Source organism: Grampus griseus (genome assembly GCF_964374135.1).
Source record: "Grampus griseus genome assembly, chromosome: X".
Lineage (NCBI taxonomy): Eukaryota > Metazoa > Chordata > Mammalia > Artiodactyla > Delphinidae > Grampus > Grampus griseus.
In genome coordinates, this window is record NC_138999.1 from 125,653,584 (window position 1) to 125,666,239 (window position 12,656).

Here is a 12,656-nt window from a genome sequence, read left to right on the forward strand (position 1 = left end):
TTATATCAGTATATCTCTTATAGGTCCTTTAGCTCTTATGTTCGTTTGCATGTCAATTACCTAATTAAGTCTTCACATGACATTACAGGTTTCGTCTGCTAGCCGAAAGTAGAGCGTTCCTATGAAAACTTTCAGAAGCAAAATGGTGTAAAAGTGAAGCGTATCCCCCCAATTTCTGCAAGTTCTCATTATGCCACTTGGATTTTAAGAAAGACCTATGTTAGTAAGGGAACGACGTTTTTTGTAAAAGAGAAAATCCTCTTCGGATTTTTTTTTCCGTTAGCGAACAAAGGTACTAACGCAGGTCTCTCATAAAAGGGGCTTAGTGCAAACGTTTGGAAAGCAGGGGATACCTGTATTAACATGGGGAAGGAAAGCAACATTTATACAGCACCCGCTAGGCATCTTATGTACATATATAATTGAAATTTTCCCAGCGTATATGTACTCACTTGGAGTGGAATTACAATCAAAAGCGGGGGGGGGGGAACCCAATGAACAAAATAAAATCCACTACAGTGAGACTTATAGATGATGGTTTAGTATGCATAGTCTTGCATGATGAAGAAAATAATTGTTTTCTTAATAAGGAAGCATTCCATTCTATAAAATCCAAGGACCCAGAATGTATCTTAGATATAGCCTGGAAGCTTTTGTACTGATCCTCCAATGGGAAAGCCTGAAATGTCATGAGAGTCAGGGTTACACAGTGTTTATAAAACATTTGTGCCCTAAGGTCATTCAAAGGTTTTTACACCTCTTTTCATTGTTAGTAGTTTGTTGGTCAAGCCAGACCCCTTTCTTTGTGCACAGTTTCCCACAAAACAAAAAGGAGTGTGACTGATTGGGTGACTTGGATTTTTGTAGACTTCTGAAGATGTTCTTAAACTCTCCTTTGATTTTTCTTTTCTTTCTTTTTTTTTTTTTTGGCCGCCCCACGTGGCATGCGGGATTCTTAGTTCCCAGACCAGGGATCAAACCCAGGCCCCCTGCAGTGAAAGCTCGGAGTCCTAACCACTGGACCGCCAGTGAATTCCCTCTCCTTTGATTTCATTACCACAGGCTAACACTGGCTGTGGGCCCAGGACAGAATTCCAGTTTATCCACAATAACATATTTGATAATTCCTTTCCCTTAGGACTTCGTGACATCTGTGAATTCTGAGCCCTAGGCCGTTGGCAACACAACGCAACCCGAATTCAGTACTTTTTTGCGCAGTGGACTGACTTTGGGGGACTCTGCTGTAATTGCCTGTAGTGATCAAGTAAGGACAAGGGAAGAGGATTATGCCTTACTTAAGTGGTCACGAGTACAGTTTCTAATAAGCAAGTTTCTGTTTCCTTCTGTATTCGGAAGAACTGGTCAGGGTCTTAAACCCATTGAGAATAAAGAAGAGGAGGCCTGCTCTCTATGCAGTATCAGTTCGGGTAGCCTCGGCTTGTTGTTTTGTTTTTTCTCCTTATTGATAACAAGGGAGATCTAAATAACTTACATGACTAATTCATCTTTGTCTCCTTTTGTCTTTTTTCTTTGCATGTCAGTCACTATGAACAAGACCGTAGTGCACTTAAGAAAAGGGAATGGGAGCGGAGAAACCAAGAAGTCCAGCAAGAAGACGATCTCTTTTCTTCAGGCTTTGATCTTTTTGGGGAGCCCTACAAGGTAGCTGAATATGTATGTCATTTATCTTTCTGGAAAATGGTTGCCTGTTATATTGTTGAATGCACTAATCAACACTTAATCTATTTGCAAAACACCCAAATCACCTCCGGGAGAATATGTTTTACAAATGAAATATATACATACGCTGTACTGGGGGCAATGGCAAGTTTCTGAGGAAGTCTTCAGAGACAAATTCCAGCTTCTTGGGGGAACACAGTAGGATTTGCAAGGGACTTATGAGACTTCCTGTCTCCAAAGAATTCTTTCCTGCCCAACACTACCTACAGCAAGGAGTGCCCCCTGACGCTTTGTCTCACTTTGATTATCAGCGTGGCAGCCCCTGAAGACTTCATCAGAATGTCCATGGATATGTCGGTTTCTCCTCCCAATCAGTGCCATCCATGGCAAGGCCGCTGCTTTCTGTTTCCATTTTAGGTTGTTAGCAGCTGTTCAGTGGTTCGAGTACTCTTTGAAAATCACTGTTCTAGGAGAAAGGGCAAAGCCAATCATTTTTTCCCCGGTGATTAATAATCATGGGTTAGGAGACTGCCTCAACCAGAAGAGCTAGTGTAGCTAGGTTGACTTTCTAGTGGTATTCTGGCTAGTGTGTAGCTCCAATAATGATCACACTTCTATGTCTACAAGTATTGATTTCACAGTGACTGCCTCTGAACGTTCTATTTGGGGTGGGGTTGGGAGAAGAATCTTGGTGAATTGCTGGCAGCTGGTTGGTTTTTATTGACATTTACTAGCAGGGTAATTTTCTGTAATGAAACACAAATGATCTAAGAGGTAAAACAACAATAGAGGAAATGTGTACGAGTTGTGATTTTAGAAGAGCACCATTTAGGAGACAGTGACTGGGGTAGACAGTAAGCTGTCTGGACTGGTGACCAGTGAGACCAGAGTCCCGGTGCCTTGTTGAGACTGAGCTAGCAGCTCTTGATTGAGACACTCAGGTGCCTTCCAAATTTGGTAAGTCTGACAAAGAGACTATTAGTTTTCAATTTGTCAATAATAGTATAATCCTTAATAATCCATTTTTCCTATCTCAATTGATTTAATTTCTATACTGCCTTTGAATGTGCGCATGTAGAGATATGGTTAGCTTGACAGGGATTTGTTGAAGGCCCACTGTGTGCCAGCCACGTCTTAGACTAGTGTCCAAAGGGAAATAAGACGTAGACCCTGCCTTCAAGGAATTCCTTGTCCAGTGGCAGAGATCATCACGAATGAGTGAGGGCATGACCGCATGGTAACTGCTGAAGAGGTAGGCAGGGGAAAGATGCCCGAAGCCTTCTTACCTCGTACCAAGGAGTTTGGACATGAGTCTGTACGCGAAGAGAAGTCATCGCAAGTTTTAAAGTTAGGACGTGCCTGGGACAGACGAAGAATTGTAAAGATGATGTTGGAAGTGTGGAGAGTGGTGGGTTGGAGGGAAGGGAAACTAGAGGCAGATAAAGAAGCTATTGTCGTTGGCTGAGGGGGGTTCATGGCAGGCTGGATTTAGAGTAGAGCCAGGAAGTTGAAGTGATAGGGCAGGTGTCTGCCTGGAGGTGGGGAGTGTGCGATAGGAATGAACGATTCCGATCTTTTAGATTTGAGAGGAGGCTGGTGTTATTAACAGGTTGTTCAGGAGGACAACAAGGTTGGTGCTTGTAGAGAAAAGGTAATTAATTCTGCTTTGAGCCTGATGGGTTTAAGATGCCAGTGGATGTCAAGGGAGAGATATCCAGTAAGCTTGGGGTGTATGGATCTGGAGCTAATGAGAGTGGTCAGGAGAGAGAGTTAGGTGTTACTACGTAGGTGGCAGTGGAAGTGATAATGGCAGTGGAAGTGATAATGGGTATTATCACTAAGCCAGATGGCCGGGTAAGGAGAACAAGGAGAGAATCTTGAGGAGCAGTAACATTTAAGGGGTGAAAGGGAGAGTCGTTTTCTTTGGTGATGGTGGTAGTCATTGTGGGTTGGGGAGTAAATGGGAAAAGGTGAAATAAAGAAAGAGAGGCAGTGAATGTAGACTTGATCTTGCAGAGAGTCTTTGTATGGAGGGGGGAAGAAAGGAAGATACGTAGAACGAAAGGGGAACAATTATTTGGAAGGAAGCTTTTTTTAAGGGGAGAGAAACGTGAACATGTTTAGAGATTGACGGGAAGGAACCAATGTCAGTGGAGAAGGCGAGGGTGAAGACACAGGAGAGAGAGGTGATGATGAGCAGAGCAAGGTCCCAGAGGAGATGAGAAAATACAAAACTGAGAACATGTGAAGAGTGATGAGCCTTGGGGAGGAAGGTGGGAATGGAATGTTAGGATGAGGAAGAAGCAGGAGAGTGGAAGGGAGACTGGGGACACGATGAGGAGCTGTGGCCTCCATATTTTCTAGAAAGTGGAAGAGAGGCCAAAGGATGATAGATGCCTCATCCCTTCTTGAGAAAGAGGAATGACCAGATGAGTTTTACCTCTTATCTTCGGAGGGGTGAGAAAAATGAGCTTTACTCAAAGGGCTCATTCTGAAAATTCAACATCTACTCCATGCTGAACACTATTATGAGGTGTAGAACCTTTGGCTTATTTCCCCCTTTATAATTTTAAGTCTTGTTGAATTAATGGTCTTGTACCTTTAAGGTAAATGCCCTTTCTCGTTCACAAGCCTGTAATATAGATGTGTATGTATTTTTAGATGTAAGTAGTGTCGTTTTGAGTAGGCAGTTAAAGAACCTGTTATCAACATTGTCATTTTCAAAAGTCATCTGTCTTGATACGACAAGAGTACATCAGGTCTGTGTGTGGTTAGTAGCCTGGTGCCTTTATGCTACTTGATGGGGAAGAGGCTTTGCTTTGGAGTCGAGACTATGAAGGAAAGGAATCATGCTAACAGTTGATGACCTGGTAATTCTCTTTCTTTCACTGCCGCTTTGATGACTGACTGCCATCTTGTGCTGTGTACATGTTCAGGGTTTCCTGGGAGATCACTGGGCAGTATGCTTCTCCTTTCCCCCATATCACGATACTAGAACAGATGTACACCTCTAGAAGCTCCCTAGACCTGGACTGGTGTGGACACCCTTGGCGTATCTGGACATGCCAGTGGCAATGGGAGTTCTAGAGCTGGCCTGTGGTCCACCGGTAGAAATGAGGACATTCCTACCACAACTTTTCCTGAGGGTTGTGGTAGGAACGCCTACCAAATTAGAAATCAAAATTCCTAGTGGTTGATCAGGACTTTAAGGAAACTTCTTGCCACTCTAAATCCTGAAACAAGGCCCGATCGCCTCTCCGATGGCTTTGGTAGTTCATAAGCTAGCCAATGAGCATCAGTCCCTAGGACCCACTGCCCTTTCTTGGCAGAGAGAAGAAATGGTGACCCCTCATGGTCCTGGCTGATTTCTTTCCCTTTTTGGCTTCATCTCTACCACTCCCAGAATGGAAAGAATGTTGACCACCCCTAGATTGGGGTGCTGGTGGGTAACATCCCTCGGTGGCTGAAATCTGAGTTTGTGCTGTGCTGCTGAAAAGGATGTGTTCAAAAGTGCTTGAAAAATGTGAAGCCGTGTGACGTGTCTAGCTTAGTGTGGAAAGATGGGGAGGGAAGAGGAACTGGCATGTACCAAGCGCCTCCTGTGTGCCAGGAACCGTGCTAGAGCTCTCTTCACGTGCTTGCCTAGCCCTTACAGCATATGGGTACGCATTTTCCCCGTGTTTCCCATGAGGAATTTGAGGTGAGCTTCTCTGCAGCCTCGTATCCGCGTAAGTGTGATTCCATATCTGTAACAGGAAGCTGTTTATCCTCGACAAGAAGTCAGAAGACCCGATAAGCTTACCTCCTGTGTGACTTTGGGGAAGAAACTTTATTTCTCTGACCTAGAGTTTCCTTTTCTCTGAAGTGAATACTAGTAGCTGATAGAAAAAAATAACTGATGATAACAACAACAAGTGACATTTTACAGCTCTTCACAGCTCAACAAGGATGAGGAAACCGAGGCGCAGAGACATTAAGTTGCTTATCCAAGGTCATTTGGGTCAGGGCAGGTAGAAGCCAGAGTAGACCAGAACAGCTGTGCTGACTCACACGGTGATTGTGAGGGTCAAGTCAAACAATCTGCGGAAACCTTGCTTTGAAATCCATAGTGCGCTATACAAATTCAAGGTATTAGCATTATTATAATTAGAGAAAGAAATAGCAATTTACAGCTTAGAGAGATTAACTGTAAAAATATTAGAATTTTAAAAAAACGAATTACTAAATCACATATATTAGCCACAATGAAATAAAAGAAAAAAATGAACCTCAACACTGAAATTATTTTGCTATTTCAGTGTTGAGATTCATTCTTTACAGCAGTCTCCTAGCACAGTGGTCTTGCAATGCAATTATATTACTGATTTGTAGATAACATTAGAAGCAAACTGAGGCAGCTCTGCATTTGCCGAAGTAATAAGAGGCAAAAAGCTTAAATGAAGGAGTGCTGTTAGTCACGAGCCACAAACCAGACATGTAATTTATGCCTGAAAATACTTGGAAAATGCATTTCCTTGATGATGGAGAAATTGGGATTACTTAGAAAATAATGGCTGTGGAGGTTACCTTTAAGGAATCAACCAATTATCAAGAACGGGAAGTAAAGAACTGGCCAAATTGAAAGAAGCCTATAATTGATTGAAATGGCTAAATTTCCATTTTTGCCATGTTTACAATGTGCAACCAGGACGGCTAAGAACCCCCTGCTCCTTAAAAAGGTTCTTAAGACTTGGGGAGGATGAAGAAGACGATTAGTGTGAACCAGAAGTTGCTATGTGTATAATGAGCGTCCATCATGTAGGTGGACATAAATGTATTTCAGGCCCCGTTGGGTTTTCTAGCCAGTGGATCTTATATCGACATCTTGAGAAATTTAAAAACTGGTTGACAGTTACCCACCTCCAGTGTTGGGAAGGCAGAGAGTTGACTCTGACGACCTGGTCCGTATTGTTAATTTTTTTTTTTTTTTTTTTTTTTGCGGTACGCGGGCCTCTCACTGTTGTGGCCTCTCCCGTTGCGGAGCACAGGCTCCAGACGCGCAGGCTCAGCGGCCATGGCTCACGGGCCCAGCCGCTCCGCGGCATGTGGGATCTTCCCGGACCGGGGCACGAACCCGCGTCCCCTGCATCGGCAGACGGACTCTCAACCACTGCGCCACCAGGGAAGCCCTGTTAATTATTTTGAGACTGTTGAGTGGTGGACTTCTTGAGGCTGTGTGTCTGTGTGTCCTCTGTGCCTAACCCAGCCTCATGAGTGTTTTGAATTTACCAGTGTGTGTTTTAGAATGACCATGGTAATTGCTCCTTGTAGCCACGGCACGTCTGTTACGGATCTTCCTTCAATCAGCAACTCAGAAAGTGTCACCAGTGAACTCAGCCTTGAACTATCTGCTATGTAGTTCTGGTCACAAGTCCCTCTGAGACAATTGCTGTGTGAGGAAGCTAGTTGAAGGGAATTGACCTCCCTTCATCCCCCCAGGTTATCCCAGCTCCACCCCTTATGCCATTAGTGTACAGGAAGGCCCTACGGTTGGACCTATTAACTTGGCCCCGTAACTCCATGTGCAGACATGCCTTCACCGAGTTAGACTTTAACACAGTTCTGCTTTTTAGTCAGCATAAGGAAAAGCCATGTGAAAAACGTCTTTGCATCTTCTGTAAAATTGGTGCTGAAAAAACGACTTGTTTTACTGTTCAGAGGTTCTCGTAACCTTGTAACCGAACCAACGAGAAGAATTCCTTTTCAGTATCCGGCAAACGTTTATCTCATTTAATGAATTAGGATGTGCTTCCTGCCATCAGACAAGAGAATTCTATAAGCTATGAGCTTTTTCTTTTGGCCTTTAGCTATCGAGAAGCTCAAAGTTCAATTTGACGTTCAGTCACAGTAACCAAGTTAGCTTAACCTTTGCTTTTCTGGTTATGTACCCTTTACTCCAAGCCACTGCAAATCCTTTATTGATATAGGCAGGGTATGAATTATAATTTGATTCTGTTCAATTCAGCAACAATTTGCTGAGTACCTAGGATGCATCAGACATGGTACTAAGTGTTGAGGACATGAAGATGAATAAAAGGTAGTCTCTGACCTTGAAGAAAAGCCCATAGTTTTGTGCTGGAAAAGAACTTATAACTGTAGTAGACCCTGTGTAGTAGGAGGTGGATTTTCTAGACTTATTTGGAGAGCTTTCAATTTTCGTCTAATTTTAGTCATGTAGACAACAGTTTTAGACATTGGACAGCTTAGAAATTCTCCTAATTTCAAGCATATTTTAAAATCTAGAGATGGAAAAAAATTCTAAGCATGCATCAGAAACCCAGATCAGTAAAACAGTAAACCGAAATGAAGAGACGTTAAAACCTAAGCAGGGTCTCTCCACCGAAGATAAGATGGACATGTCCTTTTTACTTACTGCTGAAATATGAACAGGGATGTGACTAGCTTGCTTGCAAACAAATGGGCCTTGAGGTTCTTGGGTCCTGATGATGTTGGCCCAGAGAGAGTGAACGACTTCTCAGAACTTTGAGGTATTGTGGTGTTCTCTGTGACATCTGGGGGCAAAGTTCTGATTCTCTAGACCTGTCTTTCAATGAAAGTTCAAAGAATTTTCGGTAAATGATCAATGAACTGTCAATGAAAGGTCCATAACTTTGAGCTTCCTGGTAGCTAAGGCAAAAAGGGAAAGGTTATAGCATTCTCTTTGTCTAATGGAAGGAAACATGTCTTAATTCATTAAAGGAGACAATATAAATGGAGGCATTTAAAAATAGGAAATGAAATGGTGTTGTTTCCCTTTGTTGGGTCAGATCCTGAAGATGGCAGGTATCAGGCAATCATCTGGTCCAAGAGGTAAACTATTTGAGGGACCAGCACAGCCCTGCAAGTATTTACAGCTTGCGTTGAATTCTACTGGGCCCTGACCACAATGAAATCTCTTTGTTTTTTAATTTAGGGATTGAATAGAGGCCGGTTTTGGCTGCTGCCCAAACGGTTCCTTGGGCACCTCCGTTGAAGGAGACCGCTATATACACAGAGTTTATTCTTGCCTTAGCTGAAAAGTAATGTCTGCCATTAAAACTGACAAACCTAGGGACTTTCAGGGAATAAAAGTGATTTCTGCCCTTCTCTACCTATTAAATTATGCCTTTCAAATGTACCTCTGAACATGGAGTGATTATTCAGCTGAGGATTATAAGGAACTGTAATTGTTTAATCACTCCTTCAGCACCAAGGTTGCATGTGATGCAATATAAGATGTTCCTGAGTATAAGAAAACTAAAACTGACATATATTTATTTGATTTCTAAAACTCCCCATCCCCCGTGGAGCCCTCTTAGCATATCATTAGCATGCTTTTCCTTAGTCTTTGAATATGATTTGCCCCGTGACCCGAGTTGAATGCTCTATACAGTATGTGGGGATTATGGTAATAACAGGGCCAAGGTTCCCAGCTCGATTCCCTCTGGTTACTCCTTCTCTGGATCCTTTGCTGGGTCCTTCTCTTCTCTTAAAGGTTGACGTTCCACAGGGCTCTCTCCTGAGCCTGATCTTCTCATTCTTCGTTTCCTTTCCCTGGGTGATTTCATCCATTTCCAGCACTTCACCCTCCATTCATCCGCACACTCTCCCGTCGTGACATACAGAGAGCAGCACGCAGCCATACATCCTAGGTTTAGCCTGAGAAGCCAGGCTTGAATAGGCACACACCAGGTGTTAAGGGCGTGTGAGCAACCTTAGATGTGACACATCTGTCTTCAGTGGAGGTTGTACCAGTGGGGAGGTAGTCACCCCCTCCTGTACATGGAGAGCTGGCCTATGACTCCTGGGACATGGAGGCTACACAGGGTGGCCGTCTTCCCCAGGCGCTGGCCCTGCTGCCAGGTGGCTCCATGGGTGCTGGTAGCCTTCTTTCATTGCAACATCTTGGGCCAGGATGATGCAGCCTAGACACAAAGCAGCCCTTTGCCCCTGAATTCAGCAGCTGGTTTTGATAACACCTTTGGCAGGTAAAGAGAATAGACTAAAACGTCCTTGTGTTGATTCTCCATATAGAATGACGTAGTTGCCAACTTTGAAAATCGGACTTCGTTTTGATTTACTTAACCAACAGTTTAAATTCTTGAATAAAGTTTTCTAAACCCTTGAAAAGACAGAGGAGAGCTTGAGTCACTGTTGATGAACAGTTTGCGCCATTTCAAAGTAAACGAGTATGAATCATCAATGTGTAAACAGAGTTGCCCCCAGAATATGTAGGCAGACACCAGTAATTTATGCAGTCTTTGATTAAAAGGAATTGGATTCACTTTAGTCATACGTTAGCTCAGTTCAATGTTGTTTAAGCCCATGCCTTTTCTAAACTGAATGTAGTCATGATAGCACAGTTTAACTGACTTCCTTAGCCAACGGGCTAAGGCTTTTTCATGGTGTAATGTAGCACAAAGGGCTGACATGTCAAGAACAGACATAAGTCGAACATTCTATTATAATTCCAATGATCAGTAAGCGGAAGTTGTTAATCACAGTGTAGAATGTACAGTTCAACTCATTGGACCTAAATTAAGTTATTTCGCTAATAAAATTCGTAAGCAACGTAATTTAAAACTTTCTCCCAATGAGCGTGTTTAAGTAAGAACAGGCCAGGGAGTATACAGACATTAATCACACAGCTCATTCCAAGAGGCTCTTTCAACAGTGTTATTGATTTTTTTCTCTTACATAGCACATGAAATGTATGAAATTATATGGCAGCATGAGAATTTTAAAGAACCCTATATGCTAGTCTACTTAGGGCATCTGTATGAAACATTAACATTAGGAAACACAAACCTATTCATTCTCTCTCCTCCCACCCCCATCTTTTTGTTATTTTAGACAAACAAAGGTGATGCACTTGCCAACCGAGTCCAGAACACGCTGGGAAACTATGATGAAATGAAGGATTTGTTAACTAACCATTCTAATCAGAATCATCTAGTGGGAATCCCAAAGAATTCCGTGCCCCAGACTCCCATCAACAAAAACGAACCAAGCTTTTTTCCAGAACAAAAGAACCGAATGATCCCACCTCATCAGGATAGCACTCACTCCTCGGCACCGATGCCTCCACCTTCGGTTGTGATACTGAATTCAACTCTCATACACAGCAACCGGAAGTCAAAACCTGACTGGCCACGAGACAGTCAGAACACTAGCATGGTACCGGCCAGCCAGGCTGGCAGTCAGCCCAACAAAACGCAGCCCCCAACACAGGACCAGCCCCCTGCCAGACTGGAAGACTTCTTTGTCTACCCAGCTGAACAGCCTCAAGTTGGAGCAGCTGAAGAGTCAAACCCATCTGCAAAGGAAGACGGTAACCTCAAGTCCGGTGGAGGGGATACGTTCAAAGAAATCTTTCAGTCCAGCTCACCAGAAGAATCTGAATTCACACTGCAGGCGCCTGGGTCTCCCCTAGTTGCCTCTTCTTTATTAGCTCCCAGCAGTGGCCTTGTGGTTCAAAACTTCCCACCAGGGGTTTACTGCAAAACGAGCGTGGGGCAGCAAAAACCAACCGCATATGTCAGACCCATGGATGGCCAGGACCAAGCCCCGGACATCTCTCCCACGCTGAAACCTTCAATTGAATTCGAGAACAGCTTTGGGAATCTGTCATTTGGGTCACTCTTGGATGGCAAACCCAGTGCACCCAGTTCAAAGACTAAACTGCCAAAGTTCACCATTCTCCAAACAAGTGAAGTAAGTAACTTTTAAAGTTTTGTTTTGTTTCTTTTTGTTTTGTTTCGTACCTTCCTGAGCTGTAGACGAGACTCTTCAAGGTCAGAGTCTGAGTCTTGATCTCCTGTCACTTGTGACTTGACCGATTAACACTCTGCAAATACAGTTAAATCTCCGTAATTTGGAATGACAAAAGGCGAGGTCAGTCTGAGCGAGTGAAAAGTTGGAGTTATAAAATAGTTTCAGAGAATGCATTTGTAGTAATATTCTGTACAAATCAATCACATTGGAGATTTTCATTGGTCCTAAGCAGGATGAGGTACATGAAAAGACTGTGAGTCACCCTAGGCCTTCAGTAACTGATAGCGTATCATAAACATAAAACACAGAAGTTCCTTAAGGTACGAGGATGTACAAGTGTGATTTGCTGGAACCGGAAGTGGAAGGCATTCTTTAAGAATCGTAGTTTCTTGAGCGCTTGCAGGGCTGTTCCTTGGCAAGATCTTGACATTATCTTCCGTGTCCCTCAATCTTTCCTTCTGCATCACCTTCTTCTACAGATGCCTACCTAACCCTCTTGTACTACCTTGATCCCTTCTGTCAAAGCCAAAAGCATTGCCTTATAAAAGAGAAGTCCAGAGGGGCCAAAGCCTCTCCCAAAGGAATGAATCGCTAACGATTGGATCTCAGGCCTTGTGGCCCCTGGGTGGGGGGCATATATTGGGTGCCTCTCAGGTGCCACCATGTAAGTGGCTGGCTGTCTACTGCACCTCAAGCGCCTGACTGCAGAAGAAACCACTGCTTTCACTGGTGACTGAAGGCTTGAAAAGACACGGAGGAAGAAAGTAGGTTGAAATTCTTACTCGATAGGACTCACAGACAGTCTGTCTGAACTATTGCAGAGTCCGAGTTAGTGGTGTCTGAATTAGAGAAGTCTGACCACATGTACCCTACAGGTCTTCTTTTATTCACACTCAGCAGTTGTGCTGATTTCAGAGGACGATGGGAACACCAAGGAAGGGAGGACGGGGGCCCTTGGTTTGGATTTGCTCAATGCATGTTTTGAGTATTATTTCATTTCTCAGGCGGTTTTGCTGTTGGTATCATCATCAATCATCAGGTCTCGTCAAGCTTCCTCCCAAGTATCTCTCCAGTCTGTCACCTCTTCACCCTCACCGCCTTCGAAGCGCCCGTGAGCATCTCTTGCCTGCGCCGCCTCCTGTCTGGTGTCCCTCCCTCTAGGCTCACCTCTCTTTCAAACCATC

General features: G+C 43.7%; 1 protein-coding gene across 3 annotated transcripts in view; it reads left to right on the forward strand.

Moving 5' to 3' along the window:
- The window catches only part of AFF2 (ALF transcription elongation factor 2), a gene marked incomplete at both ends in the record, with an annotated part of 485,583 nt that overhangs the window by 153,993 nt on the left and 318,934 nt on the right, over window positions 1-12,656 (forward strand). For 2 of the 3 annotated variants that reach the window (XM_082681833.1, XM_082681835.1), the window contains 2 exons: window positions 1,542-1,662; window positions 10,552-11,412. In XM_082681833.1, coding sequence (XP_082537959.1) covers window positions 1,542-1,662; window positions 10,552-11,412 — 982 coding nt within the window. Of the gene's footprint in view, window positions 1-1,541; window positions 1,675-10,551; window positions 11,413-12,656 lie in introns of all 3 variants that reach the window. The other variant, XM_082681834.1, reaches the window with a different exon arrangement.